The sequence below is a fragment of the Chiloscyllium punctatum genome, chromosome 1 (assembly GCF_047496795.1).
Source record: "Chiloscyllium punctatum isolate Juve2018m chromosome 1, sChiPun1.3, whole genome shotgun sequence".
NCBI lineage: Eukaryota > Metazoa > Chordata > Chondrichthyes > Orectolobiformes > Hemiscylliidae > Chiloscyllium > Chiloscyllium punctatum.
Genome location: NC_092739.1, coordinates 67,535,239 through 67,558,129, shown reverse-complemented (window position 1 = coordinate 67,558,129; position 22,891 = coordinate 67,535,239). Strand labels below are relative to the sequence as shown.

The 22,891-nt window shown below is 39.7% G+C and overlaps 1 protein-coding gene across 7 annotated transcripts in view; it reads left to right on the top strand.

Annotated features, from left to right (window-relative positions):
* The window catches only part of pds5a (PDS5 cohesin associated factor A), a 224,731-nt gene that overhangs the window by 136,718 nt on the left and 65,122 nt on the right, over positions 1-22,891 (top strand). For all 7 annotated transcript variants that reach the window (XM_072567821.1, XM_072567817.1, XM_072567818.1 and 4 more), the window contains exons 14-19: positions 4,811-4,892; positions 5,126-5,174; positions 11,654-11,793; positions 15,128-15,243; positions 17,273-17,378; positions 22,243-22,403. In XM_072567821.1, the coding sequence (XP_072423922.1) occupies positions 4,811-4,892; positions 5,126-5,174; positions 11,654-11,793; positions 15,128-15,243; positions 17,273-17,378; positions 22,243-22,403 (654 nt within the window). The remainder of the gene's footprint in view (positions 1-4,810; positions 4,893-5,125; positions 5,175-11,653; positions 11,794-15,127; positions 15,244-17,272; positions 17,379-22,242; positions 22,404-22,891) is intronic.

The window sequence follows — 22,891 nt, the reverse complement described above, 5'->3', positions numbered from 1 at the left end:
GCATTGCCCTTCCTGAAGTGCACTACTTTGAACCTTCTCCAATAGCTCATCAAGGAATTCAGTCAAAATAGTTGAGGCACTGCTTTCTTTTAATAAATCCAGGTAGCCTTGTGTTTCCAAAAAGGGTTTATAGTCCCTGATAATGTTTTCTGATTTTCTCACCATTGATGTTAGACTGACAGATGCATAGTTACGTGGTTTATTGCTCTTCCCACTCAGGAAATGTGGTATCATGTTTATCAGCCCTCCCATCTGCTTACTGCTACTGTATTTGATGACTGCTGTTTCTGTCTTCTCACATGGCGACTGATACAAAGCATTTATTCAACACGACCATTTCATGGTTCCCCACTTGTTACTTCCCTAGCCTTAATCTAAGCGCCTTTGTTCACTTTAGCATCTCTTTCTGTCTTTTTATATATTTAAAGAAGGTCTGACATTTTAAAAATATTGCTTGCTAGTTTTCCCTTACAATTTATTTTATCAAATTTTTTTATTGTCTTGTTGGTTTTTAAACTTTTCCTAATCTTCTGGTTTACCACTAACCTGTGCCATGTTGTATGTGTTTTCTCATGCATTTTGAGTCTAAAGGATGTGACTGTACAGAGGCTTTTTAAAAATTTATACGTTTGTGGGTTGTGGGCATCGCTGACTGGCCAACATTTATTGCCCGACCCTTGAGAAGATGGTGGTGAGCTGCCACCTTGAACCGCTGCAGCCCTCCTGCTGTGGGTTGACCCACAATGCCCTTAGGGAAGGAGTTCCAGAAGTTTGACCCAGTAACTGTGAAGGAACAGCAATATATTTCCAAGTCAGGATGGTATGTAGCTTAGAGGAGAACTTGATGCAAGTGGTCTGGGGCTTGGAAGGTGCTGTCTGAGGATCTTTGGTGAATTTGTGCAGTGCATTTTGTAGATGGTACACGCTACTGCTACTGAGTGTTGGCGGTGGAAAGAGTGGATGCTTGTGGATGTAGTGCCAGTTCCTATGTGTCAGGTATGACTCCAACTACTGGAGAGTTTTCTCCCTAATATCCATTGATTCCAGTTTCGCCAGAGCTCCTTGATGCCACATTGTCGAATGCAGCCTTGATGACGAGGGCTGCCACTCTCACCTCACTTTTGAAATTCAGCTCTATTGCTGCAGAAATATTTTAGGACACAACTTAGAAAAACGTCCAGTACAGTGGAGCACTGCAATACTGAAATAACTGGTTAGTTCCTTCAAGGACCAGTTTTTTATATCCAAGTGGGTGAAGTTTCTCCTGTGTTGTTGGTTAACCCTATTAAGTACTAATTCTCTTATAACATGTTCAATTTATTGCTTCCTGCGATTTCTTTTTCTGACTTTGCTGCATCCTGTTTAACTTTTCAAATTCCCACCAATACTTACAACATCACAAGCTCTTAACTAAATTTTCCTGTTGGTATTTTTATAATCCTTTGTGTTTTTAATTTTGATTTCCTTTGTAATGCAAGGCACATTAGCTGTTGATCAACACTTTTCCTTCACAGAGGATGCCTAGTTTGTATTAGGTTATCTCTTCTATGCATGGCCACCAGTGCTCTGATTTGCTGCTCTGTCCTGCAGTTACCTTTTTCATTCGACCTATGCCAGGTCCCTTTTAAGTGAGCCTCAATTTCGTTGATGCTTAAAGCCTCAGCCATTCCTTTGCCTCGAGACTTCAGTATTACCACACACATCTGCCTGATCTCCAAAACTTTGTTGCTTGTTTCCTATCTTGGCTAGAGTCCCATTCATAGAACCCATGCTCACGAACCTTCATTGGCTCCTGCTAAATATTAGCTACATTATCATATTGTAAACTCAGTTCTTGAATCTCGCCATTGCTGGATCAGGCTCAAAGGTGCTGAATGGTCTACTCAATAATTCATTGTTCATGTAATCTCATCTTTCCTTATCCCTGTTGTCTTCACCAACTACACCTGCAGTGCTGTAATTCTAGCTTCGAGACCATTTCTGATTTTAAATGCTGTACCATTGATGACTGTACCTTCAGCTGCAAGGGCCGTAATGATTCTAGCTTTTTCTCAAAACTTCTCTGCTTTTCTACTTTCATTTTCCACTTCCCAACACTTGTTAAAACCTAACTTTTCATTCTTTAATGGAATTTGGATATTGGTGGGAAGGTCAGCATTTGTTTCACATGCCACTTACTTTTGAGCGAAGCGGTTTTCTTAGCAGTTGTGTGTGTTGCTGGAAAAGCACAGCAGGTCAGGCAGCATTCGAGGAGCAGGAAAATCGACATTTTGGGCTGAAGCCCTTCAGGTACCATTCCCTACTCCTGCTCCTGGGATGCTGCCTGGCGTGCTGTGCTTTTCCAGCAACACACACTCAACTCTGATCTCCAACATCTGCAGACCTCACTGTCTCCTAGTTTTTCTGAGCACCATTGAGGAGGGCAGGTAATAGACAACCACCTTGTTTCAGGTCTGGAGTCACATGCAGAGCAGTTCTTGGAAAGACAGATAAATTTTAGTCTTTTCCACATAGACTTTCAAATTTCTCCTAGTGATGAGGTTTTTATTTGTAAAATTTCTCCAAGGACTTGTCACAGACCCCCTTATTCAAGACTGAAACTAATTAGTAAATGCCCATGGCTTGGGAGTTTGCAGCAGTATTTGTGTCTTCTCCTTACACAGTCTGGTGGTCTGTCTTTCTCTCACTGCCAGCATCTTCTGTGGAAGTGGGGTGACTATTTCATGAAACTCATGATCATGATTCCCAGATGTAGTACAGTGGCACCAGTACCTCCAAGCTTTGAAATTTTTGAGTTCAGCTCAAGCAACTCAAGTTCTTTTTTTGAACTTATGAAGTTTCCTGGAATTCTGATGCAAAACAGGGTTTTGTTTTATATACGTTGCTGGCTTGGGCTGCATTTATTGCCCATCCCTAGTTAGCCTTGAGAATGCGGTGATGAGTTGCTATCTTGATGCGCTGCTGTCCACTTTATGCAGCTACACCCATAATGCATTCAGAGAGAGTTTGCAGATTTTGACCCAGCAGTGCTCCAAGGAGGGCGATGTATTTTCAAATCAAGATTGAGAGTGGCTTGGAGGAGAGCCTATAGGTCAATATGTTCTCTAGTATCTGCTGCCCTTATTCTAGATGGCAGTGGTCGTGGATTTGGAAAGAAGTGTCTCAAGAGCCTTGATCAGTTAAGTGCGTCTTCTACATCATACATACTGCCTCTGCTGAATGTTGGAGGGAGTTAAATGTTTGTGGATATGGTGCTAATCTAGCAAGCTGCTTTGTCTTCGATCATGCCAAGCTTCTTGAGTGTTGCATCTGCATTCATCCAGGCAAGTGGGCAAGTCACACTCCTGACGTGTGCCTTGTAGGTGGTAGATGGGCTTTGTGGAGTAGGGAGGTGAGTCACTCCCTGACCTGATTTCATGACCATAGTATTTATACGTTTAATCCTGTTCAGTTTCAGGTCAACGGGAACCCCACTCCAGGATGTTGAGAGTGGGGACGATTCCGTGATGGTCGTGTCATTGAACATTAAGGGTGGATGGTTAGTTACTCTGGTTGGGTATGGTTATTGCCTGGCACTTATGTGTGATGCGATTATTTCGTACCATTTGTCAGCCCAAGCCTAGATCTTACCCAGATCTTGTGGCATTTTCGACCTGGGTTGCTTCGATATTCAAGGAGTTCAGTAAGTGGGCTACCATGGTCCTCAATCTACTGGTCCCAGCTACAAAAAAAAACACAACATTAAATTCAGAATTTAAAACATTGATGCTACAAGACAATCATGCTGACAAATGATACTCTAAGAAATTGACCTCACCTGAAAGACACAGCTAGCAATATGTTGGTAAAAAATCTTGGGAATTATACCTATAAATGTAAAACACAATGCAAGTACTGTAAGGAGAATTTAATTAATGATAAAAAGCAACTTTATAAGGCAAACTAAGTTATTACCCACGATATGTTCACTCCATGGCATGAGACCACTTGTGGAGAAACTGGTTTTATGCAATCAGTGTGTTGCACCTCAGCCTTGCTGTATCTGGTATTGCTTACCCAATTCCATTTTATTGTTTTGTGATCGTGCTTGCATAACTGTTTGTAATTAAAGTATTCCTATACTATAAAATAGCTCCAGTAATGAGTATGCAGTAAAGAGATTTTCAGTTTAAACTTATCCATTGTTTAGCTTGACATAATTGTTTACTTAAATTCCAGTCTTGAAAAGAGGAATCATTTAGTCAAAAGGGCTTTAACTTCATTTTTTTCTTGCAAAGTAATTTGTCTGTTCTTTTATCACATTTTTAGATATTTTTTCCACTGTCAAAATCTTAATTTTTTTGCTTTTAGAGCAATATTGCATAATCATATTATTGGTCTAACTGTTTACACTCTACAGGGAAAAATTCTGGTTAAGCACATCTCTGAAACAAATTGGTTTGTTTTATGACTAATGAGTGAATGCACAGTCGCTACATCTTACAACAACTTGAGAGTGTTGGCATGGAAACTAGAAATGGGATGCAGAAGATTGCACTCTCTCCCTCTGTCAAATTTCTACCCTGGTGGGTTAGGGTATTTAAATTACTTAAGCAAATCTGGAATAAAAAGCCAATAGCAACAATGGTGATGATGAAAAAACTGCACAGTTGTGAAATGCCATTTATTTACCTCCTTTTGGAGGAAAGTCTGCGATCCTTGTCCGTTCTGTGCTTTGTGACTTTAGGCCTAGAGCAGTTTCCTCAAGGGATTTCTGAAATGGCTGAGAAACAGAACTATTTTCAATTCTAAATCTTGGTTTCTCCCACAGAGCATTGAACGAAATGTGGAAGTGCCAGAACATGTTACGGAGTCATGTCCGGGAGTTATTAGACCTGCACAAACAGCCTGCTGTAAGTCTGACTTACTCTATAATATTTTCATGAGCATATCATTTTGATCAAAAACTGAATAAATTATGTTCTGATATTTTACCAATTCTTCTGGAATGTTATTTGATTTATTTTTTTAAAGAAGAGAAGCATAACAAAATTTGAAAGTGAGCATCACCTCTTCCAAAAAAATGTTTCTTTTCAAACAAGAGTAAGATCTGTTTTCCTAATTTTAATCCTTTGTCTTTTTCCAGTCAGAAGCAAACAATACTGCAATGTTTGCCAAGCTCATGGCGATAGCAAGTAAGTACCTAATTTGTTTTGTAATTTTTTGGGGCGGGGTGTGGTTTAAGATGTAGCAGTTGACATTTATTCTGAAAGAATTTTCCTTTTTTTTGTGAAAGTTGTATCTGTTTATTTGACTGAATATAATTTGATTGTATGATATGCTTAATTACCTTAATTTCCGATATTACTTTGCTCCCTATTTGCAGATGTGAATCTCTTGATTGAATATGTGAATAATCCTGTTTCCCTAAACTTTGGAATCTGATGTGTTTATGCCTGTCAAATACTGTCAATGGTTGTCTTACCTTTACACCTTTCTTCCAATTAAAGCAAAGCAAATAAAAAATCAAGTTTTAAGGATTTCACAGCATTCTTGAGTTTTTGACCAATTTATTTCTTGATTGCCTTGAAAGGCCTTGGCTTTTCTTCATTCATAGTGCTGAAGCTTTGTTGGTCTCATTCAGTGATGAGGTGCATGATTTGCACACAAGTTCTAGTCCTAAAACACAGCATCTCTAAATTGCTTCTTAGCTTTGTAGTTAAAACCTTTTCATTTGCAAACTGCATTGTTATTAAATGTTACCTTGCTGTAAATCTACAATAGTGAGTAGTGAAGGACTTTGTTTTTGATTGTGTTTTTTATTGAGATGTCTCTTGCTTAAATTTTAAAAATATAAGCCATAAGTTCAAAGTTAGCCTGGATCAGTGTTTTTTAGAGCAGTAAGATGGTGCTATTTACTGGGTTTTTTGATTGTTAAAGTGCAAAGATGACCTTTCATGGAGTGATGTGCTCTTATTGGGTATGGGAGATTAGGGAGAGTTTCCACGTTACCGATGATTATGTTTGCAGGAAGTGTGTTTGGTTGCAAATCCTATCAGATTGCATGGATCGGTTGGAGTGGCAGCTAGAGCCAATGAGGAATTTACAGGAGCTAAGAGGTGTAATGAATGGCGGTTATAGGGAGGGAGAAGAACCACAGATACAGTCGGGTAGATGGGTTATTTCCAGAAAAGGTAGATGAAGGGGGCAGATAGTGCAGGAGACTCCTATGGCCATCCCCATCTCAAACAAGTATGCTGTTTTGGAAAATGTAGAGGCCGATGGACTTTCTGGAATGTAGCACGAACAGTCAAGTTTCTGATACAGAGACTGGCTTAAATATAACTGGCTCAAGTTCCGAGTGATCAATTGTGATAGGGGACTCTGTAGTCACAGGCACAGTTAGACTTTTCCGCAGCCAGTAGCGAGAAATCAATGTTGACCTCCTGGTACCAGGATCAAGGATATGTCGGAGAGAGTGCAGAATATCTCAAAGGGGAGTGGGACCAGCAGGAGGTTGTTGTGCATGTTGGAACTAATGATATGGGAAGAGAACAGATTGAGATTCTGAAGGGAGAATGTAGGAAGTTAGACAGGAGTTCGATTAGGAGGTCCTCAAGGGTCATAATATCCAGTTTACCTTCGGGACTACGAGCTAGTGAGGGTAAGAATAGGAGGGTAGAGCAGATGAATGCATGACTGTGGAGCTGGTGCAGTTGAGAACGGTTCACATTTTGGATCATTGGAATCTCATCTGGGATAGAAGTGACCTGTATAAGGAAGAAAGGTTGCACTTGAATTGGAAGGGAACTAATATACTGGCAGGGAGATTTGATCGAACTACCCAGAAGTTCGATTAAATTATTAAGGTTGGGGAGACACCCAGGGATATCGTGAGGAAAGAGATCAGTCTAAGACTGGGTACAGTTGAGAAAAGGGTTAAGTCAAGCAGTCAGGGCAGGCAGGAGCAAAGCAGAGAACTAGGTAGGACTGATGAATTAAACAGCATTTCTTTCAATGCAAGAGGCCTAATAGGGAAGGCAGATGAACTCAAGGCATGGTTAGGAACATGAGACTGGGATATTATAGTGATTACAGAGGTGTGGCTTAGGGTTGGACAGGACTGGCAGCTTAATGTTTTAGGATACAAATGCTATAGGGAGAATATGAAGAGGGAGCGAGAGTGGTGTTTTTGACAAGGGTTCAAATTACTGCTGACTAAGGGGAGGATATTCCTGGGAATACATTACTTGGGTGGAACTGAGAAGTAAGAAAGAGATGATCATCTTATTGGGATGTAACTGTGCCAAACCACCCCCCACAACTCCTATTACTTTTACCCCCACACGCACACCACCATATTAAGGGTTCAGATGGAGAGGAATTTGTTAGGTGTGTACACTAATATTTTCTGATTCAGTATGTGGATGTACCTATTGGAGAAGGTGAAAAACTTGATCTACTCTTGGGAAATAAGGCAGGACAATTGACTGAGGGATCAGTGGGGAGCATTTTGGGGCCAGCGACCATAATTCTATTAGTTTTAAAATAGCGATTGAAAAGGATAGACTGGATCTAAAAGTTGAAGTTCTAAATTGGGGGAAGACAAATTTTGAAAGTATTAGGCAAGAACTTTCAAAAGTTGATTGGGCGTGGATGTTCGCAGAAGTCTTCAAAAATGATATAACGAGAGCCCAGAGACAGTATATTCCTGTTAGGTTTAAAGGCAAGGCTGCTAGGTGTAGGGAAAGCTGGATGACTAGAGAAATTTGAAGTTTTGGTCAAGAAAAAGAAGGAAGCATATGTCAGCTATAGACAGCAGAGGTCAAGTGAATCCTTAGAAGAGTTTAAAGGCAATAGGAGTATACTTAAGAGGAAAATCAGGAGGGCAAAAAGGGGACATGAGATGGTTTTGGGAAATAGGATTAAGGAGAGTCCTAAGAGATTTTATAAATACATGAAGTATAAAAGGGTAACTAGGGAGAAAATAGGGCCCCTCAAAGATCAACAGGGCAGCCTATGTGTGGAACCATAGGAGGTACAAAGTGAGTATTTACTATGGAGAAGGACATGGCAGATATAGAATGTAGGAAAACAGATGGTGACATGTTGAAAAATTTCCATATTATAGAGGAGGAAGTGCTGGATGACTTACTATGCATAAAGATGGCTACATCCCCCTGGCCCTGATCAGGTATACTGTGGAACTCTATGAGAATCTAAGGAAAGAATTGCTAGGCCCCTTGCTGAGATGTTTCTGTCATTGATTGTCACAGCTGGGGTGCTGGAAGACTGGAGGTTGGCTAATGTTTAAGAAGGGTGGTAAGGAAAAGCCAGGGAATTATAGACTGGTGAGCCTGACATCAGTGATGGGCAAGTTGTTGCAGGGAATCCTGAGGGACAGGATTTACTTATATTTGGAAAGGGAAGGATACATTAGGGATAGTCAACATGGCTTTGTGCGTGTGAAATCATCTCTCACTAACTAGATTGAGTTTTTTGAAGAGTAACAAAGAAGTTTGATGACGGTAGAGCAGTGATCGTAATCTGCATGGACTTCAGTAAGGCGTTCAACAAGGTTCCCCATGGTAGACTGCTTAGAAAGGTTATATCACATGGAATGTAGGGAGAACTAGCCATTTGAATACATAACTGACTCAAAATAGAAGACAGAGGGTGGTGGTCGAGGGTTACTTTACAGACTGGAGGTCTGTGACCAGTGGGATGCCACAAGGATTGGTGCTGGGTCCATTGCTCATTGTCATTTATATAAATGATTTGGATGTGAACATAGGAGGTATAGATAGCAAGTTTGCAGATGACACCAAAATTGGAGATGTAGTGGACAGCAAAGAAGGTTACCTCCGTACAACAAGATCTTGATCAGCTGGCCCAATGATCTGAGAAGTGGCAGACTTAATTTAGATAAATGTGAGGTGCTGCATTTTGGAAAGGCAAATCAGAACAAGACTTAATGATAAGATCCTAGAGAGTGTTGCTGAGGCCTTGGAGTGCAGGTTTGTAATTCCTTGAAAGTGGAATCACAGTTAGATAGGATCGTGAAGATGGTATTCTTTCCTTTATTGGTCAGAGCATAGAGTATAGGAGTTGGAGGTCATTTTGCGGCTGTACAGGACATTGGTTAGACTACTTTTGGAATTTTGTGTGCGTTTTCCCCAACTCCAGGTACCACCACCAAAAACAAACAAAGGCAAGACACTGAATTGACAAGGAGTAATGGGGCTGGTACTCTTCACCTAAATGTCTTGGTTTGATATGCATCTGTCATTGTTCATTTTCTGAATGCTAAATTGAAACTAGTGAAATCAAGATTTATTAATCAGGGATTTGAACCCATGCCCCTAGACCAGGTCTTTGGCAGTTCCCTGGCAATACCACTATGCTACAAGTTGACTTATTCCATAATTCCTGGAGTTTGTTTGAAAAACTGATAGGCTCTTGGTATCATGGAAATCTGCCTTGCTGTGTTCTCCAGAAGTGATAAGCTGAAGGAGATTTTTTTTGCAAGCTCGCTATCATTTCTACGCTCTGTCTCCTTCTGTTTGACTCTGTCTTTATCTTTCTGTCTGTAAAGTTAGGATATATCTTTGCTGGGCATGTTAGTGCCACACTCTGCATGAATCAACTGTAAAGTTACTTGAATGACACTGAATACCAGTTCATGTTTGTTATGTTTATCGTTCAGAAATCTCATTTACTATTTGGGCAACAAAAACAGCTGAATAGACAAAATCGATGAGCCTCAACAAAGAATATAATTTGTAAATGCAACCCATTGTCTGAGTGGAATACAAAAGGCGAGCAGGAATGCAATCCATGTATCATGAGAATTTTGGGTATCAACTTGAGCATGTTTTTAAAAAAAAATGTTTTGAGTTTGAGGCATTTGCAATACATGCCTCCTTATCTTTCTTTCTAAATGTAACCAGTTCATGCCTCAAACTTTTTTGGTCTTTGTAATGATGTGTTATCAGTTTCATGAAGTGAAATCATCTCTTTGAATAAGGAATATACCCTCCATTTTAGCAAGCTTCATCTCCCTTTAACAAATCTTTGGTATTGAGTAAAAGAATGCATTTCTTTCTCAGTTTTCAAATTAAATGGTCATTCTAATCAATTCTTCACCTGTCACAAAAACATATTTGGACACCGAGAATCACACCACCAGAAATGTGCCTTGGATACCTTTAAGAAAATGGAAATCTGTCTAACATCGGATGTGTCAGTAAGCTCTTGTAATGCTCACCGTTTGAAAATATTAGGTGTTGAATCTCTGATATTTAGCATCAGCAAAAGCATGGCTGATAACCATGTGTCAGTGCCACAGGAAGACCTGTTTTTTAAGTGGCTGCCCAATTGGGTCGTATCCTCAGATTGTTCGTGAAAATGGAAGACATCCTTCAAATGGCTACACTTATAAATCTGGAAATATGCAAGATCCAAAATTTGGCTTTGGTAGGATTTGAATTGCAGGGTCTATCTGCTGTCATTTAAGCCACTTCTAGGTATTAGGTCATCAGTAGGAATTGTCACTTTACAGTTGTCTGAAACTGCAGCAGTCAGCTTTTAAGTTCCCACTGTTACACTTCTGAAGATTCTGTTGTTCAACTTAATTGTCTTTAAATGTTCTTGACTGGTAAGAGAATTCTGAATTCATAAAGGTGACGTTAATTTTGTGATTTGACCTCCGACCTCTAATCCAATGATTTGGTTATCTGGATTCCTTTTGAAGAAAAGCAAAAGGCTTGTAGATTGTGAATTCTCTATCAATAATACACTTTCAGACATGATCTATGGGATTTAATTCTGGGCGTACCTGTTCCATTTGATATTGAATACTGAAAACCAATGGAATGAATTGTTCCACTGATCAGTTTGCTTCAATTTGTGAAGTTTTGAAAGCTGATCATGCCTGTGGTTTGTCAAAGCTTTTGTCTTGGCTTTAGATAAAAAGTTACCCATGGTATGTGGAAGATAATAACTGAACAAAGATTCTCCTCCTTTGGTTCCTCTGGCAGTGACCTTCCACGTATCATATTTCCCATTCACCTTCCTACTGGGCCATAGTGTTGATGCTGCATTTATGTTCTTGAATTATTTATTTATTGATGGTTGGCATTTTTTTTATCATTTTAGTTTTTTAAAGTGGTGAGCTGCATATGTTGTGGTTAATTAACCTAGTTACTACAAATCTGCTTTGTCAACAATGCAAAATTAAAAGCCTTAGAAATGAATCCCTTCAGTTAGGAGGGAATGTAGTCTTTTGGTCACATTGCTTTAAATTTGGCTACTTTATCAACTGCCTGAAACATAAATGAAGATAACAAGATGAGGGCAGTGTTGTATTTGGGCACAGGTAGGAAAGATCAGGAGTTTCACTTGAAATGCTTCTCAAAGGGGCAGGCACCCCTGTTTTCTCAGTTTACTTTTACTGTTATGTGTAACGTAACTTATTTGGAAGAACTAAGACAATTCATTTCATGGTAAGTAAACTACCAGTTTGAAACTTAGTGGTGCAAATGGTAGAGTTACTGACAATAAAGTTAGATTTTGGAAATGTTCAATAATTCTCTTTAAGAATAGTAATTCTGATTGCTGTATACAGTAAGTATTAATAATGCACAATCTTAAAATCTGTTTTGTCTATGAGCAGAAAATTTGCCTGATCCAGGAAAAGCACAAGATTTCATGAAGAAGTTCAACCAGGTGCTGGGTGATGATGAGAGGCTGCGGGCTCAGTTAGAGCTGCTGATTAGCCCAGCATGTTCATGTAAACAAGCAGAAGTCTGTGTGGTAAGATGCATTATTATTTTATGTGAATGTGGCCTGTTATTAAATACTTTGCGATCCTATTTTAAGAAGAAAATAGTTAAGTAAGTAAGGGAAAGAATAGAAGAGTATGATTGAGATCTATAAAATTTCACGTGATATCGACAGGAAGAAGAGAAGAGATCCCCTTGGCAGAGAGATCAATGACCAGGTGGCATAAATTCAAACTATTGTGCAAGCGATTTAGAGGGGATATGAGCAAAATGTTTCCACCAAGAGGGTGATAGGTATCTGGAACTCACGGCCTGAAAAGATGGTAGAGGTAGAAACCCTCATATCATTTAAAAGGTATTTAGCTGTAAACTTGTAATGCCAAAGGACGCACTGCTATTGACCAAGTGCTAGAACTTAGAATTAATTAGATGGCTGTTTTTGACTGGTGCAGCTTGATGGGCTGAAGGGCCTTTTTTTGTGCTGCAGATCTTATGATTCGAAAGTATTTTCACTATTTATTTAATGCCTTCCGTACAGAATTGCGATCAATACATGTCACAATGCAGACAGCAAAATCCCATTTTTGTATGACTAATTATGAAGTGGCACAAGTCAAACTTTAACGTTTAGATATTCAGATTTGTGCACAAATCTGTCATTAGCCTGAAGTTAGTGAACTACATAGATATAAATAACAGTAATAGTTAGCAGCACTATTATTACTTTGGTGGCAAAATCTGGCAATGTGTAATCCCCTCACTGTGCATTCATTTCCCTGTGCTGTACCTTATCTTTAACCACTCTCACTCAAAAATGTTGATTTGATGTACACATCGAAAGTTTGAATTTATTCTACTTTTGTGTCTGAAGCTTGGTGTGGATTTTACTTGTAATTAACAAAAAAACAAGATTCTCTTCAAGCCTGAAGATTTTATTTTTAAATCAGAGATTTCATGAGCATGGTGATCAGAAAGCTCAAATATGATATTCTGCTTGAAGAATGTAAAACATTTCATAAGGAGTAGGGAAAAAGATGGAAAATTACAGACCAGTTAGCCTAACCTGGGTTGTGGGTACGATCCTGGAATCCATTGTGAAGGAAGGGATTTCTGAATACTTGGAAGTGTATGGTAAAATAAGGCAAAGTCAGCATGGTTTGGTCAAGGAAGGTCGTGCCTGACAAATCTGCTAGAATTCTTTGAGGAAGTAACAAGCAGATTCGACCAAGAAAAACCAATACATGTTATCTACCTGGACTTCACGAAGGCCTTTAGCAAAGTGCCACACAGGGAGGCTGCTGAGTAAGATTAGAGTCTATGGTGTCAGAGGCAACGTGCTAGCATGGATAGAAGCTTGTCTGTCCGGCAGAAAGCAGAGAATGGGAACAGAAAGGTCCTTCTTGGGATGGCAGGAGGTGACAAGTGGTGTTCTGCAAGGCTCAGTGTTGGGACCACAAGTTATCACTTTATACATTCACAATCTAGATGAAGGAGCAGGGCATTCTTGCTAAGTTTGCCAGGATAGCTGGAGGGGCAGGTAGCATTGAGGAGGTGGAGAGGCTGCAGAAGGCTTTAGACAGGTTAGGAGAGTGGGCAAAAAAGTGGCAAATGGAGTACAACATGGGAAAGTGTGAGGTAATGCATTTGGTGGAAGGAATTGAGGCATGAACTATTTTCTAAATAGGCAGAAAATTCAGAAGTCTGAAGTGCAAAAAGACTTGGGAGTTCTAGTTCAGGAGTCTCTGAATGTAAACGTGCAGGTTGAGTCAGTAGTTAGAAAGGCAGAAGCAATGATGCATTTATTTTGTGATGACTTGAATATAAAAGCAGGGATGTACTTCTGAGGCTCTTTTAGGCTCTGGTCAGACCACATTTGAAGTATTGTGCACAGTTTTTGGACCCATATCTCAGGGAGGATGTACTGACCTTGGAGCTTGTACAGAGGAGGTTCATGAGAATGGTTCCAGGAATGAAAAGCTTAACACATGAGGTACGTTTATAGAGGAACCTCGATTATCCGAAGGACACTGGTGGGGCATATTTCATTCGGTTAATCGAATGCCAGATAACATTGTTTCGCCAAGCATCGGGACCTTGTGATTTTGCCAGATAAGCTGGTATTCAGATAATCGAATGCTGGATAATAGAGGTTCCTCTGAGTACTTGATGGAGTTTAGAAGGATGGGGAAAGGGATCTTATTGAAACATACAGAATACTGAATGACTTGGACAGAGTAGATGTTGGGAAGATGTTTCCATTGGTTGGAAAGACTAGGACCAGAGGGGATAGCCTTAGAGTAAGGAAAGACCTTTTCGAACAGAGATAAGGAGACAGTTCTTCAGCCAGAGAGTATTGAATCTGTGGAAATCATTGCTCCAGAAGACTGTGGCGGCCAAGTCATTGAATATAGGTTAGATAGAGAGGTTCTTGAGTATCAAGGGGATCAAGGAATACAGGGTGAAAGCGGGAGAATGGGGTTGAGAAAGTTATCAGCCTTGATTGAATGGTGGAGCAGACTTGATTGGCTGAATGCCCTAATTTCTGCTCCTATGTCTTTTGGTCTTTTTGTAATGGTTAGGCATACTTGAGGAAAGATCCTTAAAGTAACATCTAAATTTAAAAATAATTCTTTGTACAACTCCCTTCATATGAATTGTATTCCTAACTCTCAAAAATCAACTTTTTATTCAACTTTGTAAGCAGCAGTGACGTGGTGTATAGTCTAACTGGTGATTTCTTATTCTGCAAACACTTGAAATTTTCCCATTCTATGATGAAATTCTCAAAAATTGATTTAAAATTATATGCTTAGACTAGAACAATGTATGAACTTTTCACATTAGTTGGGGTAAATTCATGTTTTGCTTTCAAATTGACCTGGATGATGAAAAGTAAAAAGCAACAACCCCAATAAAGACTTAATAATTTTCTTGTGAAATGATGTCATGGTAGTTTCAAACACTTAGTAAAAACACAAGTGGTTAGTTATATAATCAGCTCATGTCTTCAAACTTCATTGTAATGTGCATTGACAATGTACAACACTGGCATCTTTCCAACAATATAACTACTTTTCCAAGTAAGCCCTGTGTACACAAATTCAACTTGCTAATTGTTACATCATCAGTCTATTCTCAATCATCCGTAAACTAATAGGTCATCACTGGTGTTGTCAATCAGCACTTGCTTGGCTACATAGTTCAAGAAGGTGGTTCACCACCTCTTTTTCAAGGGCTAACATGAACGGGTAATAAACGCTCAGCTACACTCCATGAATGAATTAAAAAATGATACTGCTTGACAAGCTTTATCAATGGCACCATCCATATGTTATCATTAAACAGTACACTTTTCCTTTAATTAGAGGGAAATTACACGTAAACTAGCAAATCCAAAGCAGCCCACTAATCCCTTCCTAGAAATGGTGAAATTCTTACTGGAGAGGATTGCACCAGTACACATCGATTCGGAAGCCATAAGGTATGTTTTTTTGTAATATTTGCTATTTAGTCAAACTGTATTTTACAAACTTTTGTTGATGCTAAGTGTATGATTGAAATATTTATTATGTGACTTTAATAGTTTGTTCTACAAAAGAGTTGTGAGGCCACTAAAATATTAAGTAATTGATAAGTGCTATATTACATATGAATTTGTATCACAAGATCAGGGATGTCTCATGTAACTTTTAAACACCTCTGGGATGCTATCACTGAAATGTTTTGTCTCATTAGTACAAGTTGTACTTAGAGATTTTTAGAAATTTGACAGTTTTTGCATGTACCTCTGATCACAGCATTCTTTTTGGCTTGTGTGTTTTGGTGTTTTTTTAATGATTGCAAGAATGCATGACAGTAATGAAGTCAAAATGAGCTTACTAGTTCAGGGGAAAAAGCACAAATACAGAACAAAATAAAGTTAAACAAAATACTAACTGAAGCAATAAATTCAGTATTAAAACTTTTCCTGAGGCATTTAATATTTTTCAGAAGAAACTCTTGAACTGCAGGAAGGGTAGTGAGAGATGTCATTTAGTTAGGTTGAGAGCAGTGCTTTACTGGAGGCTCACTGATGTTGCCTAGTAGGGTGACAAAATATCTGAAAATGACCCTCCGGCTCAGCGAGCAAACGTACATTGAGGACCTCAACCTGAGCTACAAATCTTCTCAAACTGTTAACATATATTGATTAACTTTTCCCTTCTATTGAAGTTTGGCAACAATTCAAAGTTCACTGTGTCACTGGTTCTGAATTTGTAATTTTTTTAAAGTTAAATTGATTTAATGTATAATGTTTACATGTTGTAATTATACTGCGTCTTGAGCTTTGCTACTAAATCATTTTGCTTTGCATTCGTGTCCAAGTGTTTTTATTCTCTTGTGGGAAGTAGGTGTTTCTATACTGTAAGTGCAGTTTTGAGTCCAGTTTCTCAGACTGATCTTGAGGTCAAGTGAAATGAAGTAACTGTTCCCAGTGATTGTCTTAGCTACACAATGGATGGTTATCTTCATTGTGGCATGAGTAGAGTGCTGGTTGTGCTGTTGGTATGATCATCATCCAATGTCTTGGGAAACTACATTGACGATGACAGTCCCTTATAGAATTATTACTGTTAAATTGATGAAGCACTTCTTCACTGCAACTAATATTTAAGGAAAAGGACATGGACATAGACAATTGTGTTCTTGCCAAGTTTAACTAGAAAATAATTTGAGCCAGACTTGTCAGCAATTGCCTGACATGTTACCAAAATGACACTTGAAGCAATTTTTTTTATTTTGCAGTATTTCTGAAATATTTTACCACTAGTCTGCCTACCTTTGCACTTGTGATGTAGGCCGTGATTCTGGATCTTTCTTCATAACCTCCAAATCAGCCTTTGATAATTAAAACAATTTGCAATTCTGTCATCCATTGACACAAAATGGATGGCTATGTGGTTAGCACTGCTGCCTCACAGCGCCAGGGACCTAGGTTCCCTAGGTTCGAGTCCAGCCTTGGGCAATTGTCTTTGTGGAGTTTGCACATTCTCCCTGTGCTTGTGTGGGTTTCCTCTGGGTGCTCTGGTTTTCTCCCATAATCCAGAGATGCGCAGGTTAGGTGAAGTTGCTATTCTAAATTGCCCATAGCGTTCAGGGATATGTGGGTTAGGTGCATTAGTCAGGGGTAAATGTAGAGTAATAGGGTAGGGGAATGGGTGTGGGTGGATGACTCTTCAGAGTGTCGGTGCGGACTTGGGCCAAAGGGCTTGTTGGGATTCTATGGATTCTAAAGTAAAATACGAATGCTTGTAGGTTGAAGGGAAACATGGAAACTGGGCAGCTAGAGGGCAGCAATAAACAGTGGGCTGCTCAGTAATACTCGTGTTCCATTAATGAATTTCTTAAAAATATTTGGATTGACTCCCTGAATTGCATAGTTCACAGAAACGGCAGCATTTTTTGGATTAACTTGTCTTCATTCACGTTACTGCCTGTATTAAACTACAGATGCTTTGTACATTTTGCAGTTCTTTAGTGAAACTAATGAACAAATCTATAGAAGGGACTGCAGATGATGAAGAGGAAGGTGTGACCCCCGATTCTGCAATCAGGGCAGGCTTGGAGTTGCTTAAGGTATGCATCTATCCATATTTCTGAAAGCAATGCTCTAGACTCCATTTTTATTTAAATGTTACTTTTGAGCTTTGTGTTTCAACACTTCAGTTGATGTAAGACTTCTAAGAAGGGTGAAGACCTTTCTATAAATGCAATTAATATCTATAATTTGGCAGACTGACCTAATTTCACTTCAGAAATGCTGAAGAAAAGAGACAGTGCCAAGACTGTCCTGCACTCAACAGTACCAATACAAGATTACCTAATTTCAAAATGAACGACATTTTATACTGCACAAGAAGGTGTACTGATTGATCAGCAAATTAGTTTTGGATTGGTTTTCAGAGAATGTACCAAGGAACTAGTCAGTATTAGTGAGAAAATGGTGCAAGGGAAATTAATGGGATTACAGGCTGACAAATCATCAGTGTGTGATAATTGATATCCCAGAGTTCTGAAAATATTGGATGCATTGTGGTCATCTTCCAAAATTCTGTAGACTCTGGAGCATTTCCTACAGGGTGCAAATGTATCACCGCCATTTTAAAAAAGGAGAAAAAAAATTGCAGACCAGTTAGCCTCACATTAGTAATAGTGAAAATGCTGGAGCCTATTAAAACATAAGAATTACGAGCAGGGGTAGGCCATCTGGCCCTTCAAGCCACCTCCGCCATTCAATACGATAATGACTGATCTTTTTGTGGCCTCAGCTCCACTTACACGCCCTCTCACCGTAACACTTAATTTGTTTGTTGTTTAAAATCATTGCCTATCTTAGCATTAAAAACATTTACTGAAATAGTGTCAGTTGCTTCACTCAGCAAGGGATTCCATAGATTGACAACCCTCTGGGTGAAGAAGTTCCTTCTCAATTCAGTCCTAAATTCTGCTCCCCTTAACTTTGAGGCTATGCCTTCTTGACCTAGTATCACCCACAATTGGAAATAGCCTCTCTACTTCTATCTTATCTATTCCCTTCATAATTCAAAATGTTTCTGTTGATCACCCCTCATTCTTCTAAATTCTAATCCATATGATGCCAGTCTACTCAGTCTCACCTCATAAGCCAAACCCGTCAACTCAGAAATCAACTTCGTAAACCTCCTCTGTACCCCCCTCAATGCCAGTGCATCCTTTCTCAAGTTGGAGACCAAAACTGCATGCACTACTCCAGGTGTGGCCTCACCTGCAGCCTGTACAGCTGCAACATAACCTCATGCTTTTCAGTTCAATTCCTTTAGCAATGAAGGTCAAAATTGCATTTTCCTTCTTAGTTACCTGTTGTACCTTGTGAGATTCGTGCACAAGGACATCAGGTCCCTCTGCACAGCAGCATGTTTTAACTTTTTACCATTCAGGTAATAGTCCTCCTTACTGTTATTCCTACCCAAAATGAATGACTTCACATTTATTAACATTGTATTCCATCTACCAGACCTTTGCCCACTCACTCAAAGTATCTACATTCCTCTGCAAATTTTCACAGTCCTCTGCACACTTTGCTCTGCTACTTATCTTAGTGTCATCTGCAAACTTTGACACATGACACATTGTTCCCTACTCCAAATCATCGTGTAAATTGTGAATAATTGCTGCCCCAACACTGATCCATGAGGTGCACCACTAGTTACTGATTGTCAACGAGCATAACACTCATTTATCCCCACTCGTTGCTTCCTGTTAGTCAACCAGTCCTCTATCCATGCTAATACTTTACCCATGCCGTCATATATCTTTATCTTATGCAGCAGCCTTTTGTGCAGCACCTTGTCGAAGGCCATTTGGAAGTCCAGGTACATCACATCTACTGGATGCCGTTGTCCACTGTATTTGTAATGTCTTCATAGAATTCCAAAAGATTAGTTGAACATGACCTGCCCTTCATGGACCCATACTGCGTCTGCCCAATGGAACAATTTCTATCGAGGTGCCTTGCTATTCCTTCCTTGATAATAGACTCAAACATCTTCCCCACTACAGATGTTAAGCTAACCGGTCTATAATTCCACATCTTTTGTCTACTGCCCTTTTCAAATACTGGAAAGATGTGATAACACTTGGAGAGCATTAAATGGATTGGACAAAGTCACCATGGGTTTAAGAAAGGTAAATAATGCTTAACAAATCCAGTTAACTTTTTTTCAGGCTGTAACTAGTAATATAGATGAGGGAGAACCAGTGGAAGTGTTGTATTTGGATTTAGATGAGGTCCCATATAACAGGTCAGTGGGCAAAATGAAACACATGGGATGGAGGTCATATATTTTAAGAGCAACCAGAAACAGGCAATAAGGCTAGCCAGCCAGCAACACCTATGTCCCACAAATGAATTAACGGTAAAGTATATAATATATTTAGGCATGGATTGAGAATTGGTTTGACAGACAGACAACAACAGGAATAAATTGGTCTTTTTCCAGGTGGCAGCAGTTAAAGGGGGGTAATGCAAGGCTCACTGTTTGAAACCAGCTATTTAAGCATAATTAGAAATAATTTGGATGAAGAAATCAAATGCAGCATTTCCAAGTTTGATCACGACATGGGGAGCGTGCTTGACTTGTGAGGAAAATGCAAGGAGACTTCACCATGATGTAGTTAAGTTGAGTGAGTGGGAAAAATGAAGGCAGCTGTCGTACAACATGGCTAAATATGAAGTTATACACTTCAGTATGAGAAACAAAAAGTGTTACTTAAATGGTGATGCTTAGCTTAAGCCTGGAAGCTGTCCAGGTCATGCTGCATGTGAACATTGATAGCTTCGGCATCTGAGGAGTCGTGAATGATGTTGAACATTGTACAATCATCAGTGAATGTCCCTACTTCTGACCTAATCATGGTGGAAAGGTCATTGATGAAGCAGCTGAAGATGGTTGGACCTAGGAGACCATCCTGAGGAACACATGCAGTAATGTCCTGTAACTGAGGTCACAACTGACTGTGTGGAGTTTGCACATTCTCCCCGTGTCTGCATGGGTTTCGTCCGAGTGCTCCGGTTTCCTCCCACAGCCCAAAGATGTGCAGGTCAGGTGAATTGGCCATGCTAAATTGCCCGTAGTGTTAGGTAAAAGGGGTAAATGTAGGGGAATGGGTGGGTTGCGCTTCGGCGGGTCGGTGTGGACTTGTTGGGCCGAAGGGCCTGTTTCCACACGAAGTAATCTAACCCTCTAACAGCCACAACCATCTTCCTTTGTGCCAGGTATGACACCAACCTGTAGAATCCCCCCCCCCCCCCCGCCATTGAATCCAATTTTTCTAGAGCTCCTTGATCCCAAATTTAGTGAATGCTACCTTGACATCAGGGCACCGCGTGAACCTGTCAGAACCCCAAACTGAAAGTCAAATGAGCAGCTTATTCCTTTGCAAGTGACACTTGATTGCATCACATTATGAATGAATGTGAATTGACGAATAGATTGGTTGGGTTGGATTTGTCATGCTTTGGTACAGCACATGTAACTGAGCAATTTACCACGTTGTCGGGTCGATGCCAGCATAGTAACTATTGAATTGGCTAAGAATGTGACCAGTTGTAGAACCTACCTTCAATAGTTTTATCAAATTTTGTCAGTGTCCTCCAGCTTATGCAGTATCCATTGCCTCCTCATGTTTTTTTACACCACATAACGTGAATTCAGTTGGTTGAAGACTGCTATCTGTGATGCTGGGGACCTCAGGAATAAGTCAAGGTGGAGCATCCGTGCTATTTTGTCTTCTGCCCCCACCACCACCACCCCCAAAATTGCTGAGGATAGACTATTTCCTACTGTTCGTTATTTAGTTGTCCACCACCATTCGTGACTGGATGTGACAGGACTGCAGATCTTGGATCCGATCTGTTAGTTGTGGGATTCCTTAGCCATGTCTACACACACTAATCATATGTTGTGATTTGAGCAGGTGGACACCATATTTGTAGGTATGCCTGTTTTTGCTCCTGCATATTTCATTGAATCAAGTTTGATAACCCAGTCTGGTGATTCTGTTAGACTGGAAGACATGCCATGCAGTAAGGTTACAGATAATGTGTCAATGCAATTCTGCTGCTGTTTGTGCCCCACAGCACCTCATTGGTGCCCAATTTTGAGTTGGTATGTTTGTTTCAAGTATGTCCCATTTGGCACACTGGTAGTACCACAAAACGAGATGGAAGTTATCCTCCCTGTAAAGTTGAGACTTTGTCTGCATAAGGTCTGCGCATTGGTCACTGTTTTGATACTGTTGTTTACAGATGCAACTGCGACAGGTAGATCGGTGGGATCAAGTAGATTTTTCTCTCTTGTTAGTTCCTTCAGCATCTGCTGCAGACCCAGCTTTGTCCTTAAGATTCAGCCAGCTTAATGGTGTTACCAATCCATTCTTGATGATGGACATTTAGGACCCCCACATTTTGTGCTGTTGCCACCTTCAGTGCTATCTCTGAGTGATGTGTAACATGGAGTAGTACTGATTCATCAGCTGACTGAACTGAATGAGAGTGAGTGATGTGCATGCACAGTGAATGGCCAGTATATTTGGGCACCTGGTTAACATTAGCCTAGTTTTTAAAATTTCTTATCACAGCTTTGCAGATGGCATTTTACAGATGCTACCTTTGAAATTTTGTGTTCATGTGCCCAAGTGCAAGTTGAAAAGCTTTGACAGTATGTCTCTTTTTGCAGAAAAATGAAGTTCTGTGCTAGCAAATGTCTATTTTACTTTGTTGTCTAACATCATTCTTGTTTCATGAATCTTTCAGTAATATGCAACAACACTGAATTAGTTTTGTTGTAATGTGCTAGTTCCTGTTAAATAAAAGAAAGGTACGATGGCTTATTCAAAGGCTATTACGCTAAAAAATGACAATTGAAAGTTTTATTATCTTCTCCTAATCTCTGTCCCACAGGTTTTATCATTCACACATCCCACCTCCTTCCACTCTTCAGAGACCTATGAATCACTGTTACAATGTCTTAAGATGGAGGATGATAAAGTAGCTGAAGCTGCTATTCAAATCTTCAGAAATACTGGACACAAAATAGAGACTGACCTTCTACAAATTCGTTCGTAAGTACATATTTGGACAAAAACATTATTGTGCAAAGGAAAGTGTGCAAAATATTGTTTCAAGTACTCAGTTATCGATAATGCAATTGTAGAAAACATATGCATGCGCAAGCAGATGTCTTGTAGTATTGATCTTGATAAGTTAGTGTATGCCATCTGCCTTGCTAGATACTTTTTAGTGTGTGACAGAATTGCTCCACTTGTCATTTTGTAGTTGCATCACATTGTTTCTCCTCTTCCTCTTCTTTCCAATCAAGCAAAGTTAGCATGGCTTTGTGACTAATTTATTTGAGTTTCCTGGACAAGTCTCAGCTGTGCACAGTGAACTCATTAATAGACAAGAAACAGCACATGGGGGTTCTTTTTCAAGTCAGCAATGTGTAACCATTGGGGTTCCACAGGGAGCAGTGCTGGGACCACAACTATTTACTGTATGCATTAATGACTTGAAAAGAAGGAAGTGAATGTATTGTAGCCCCATTTGTAGA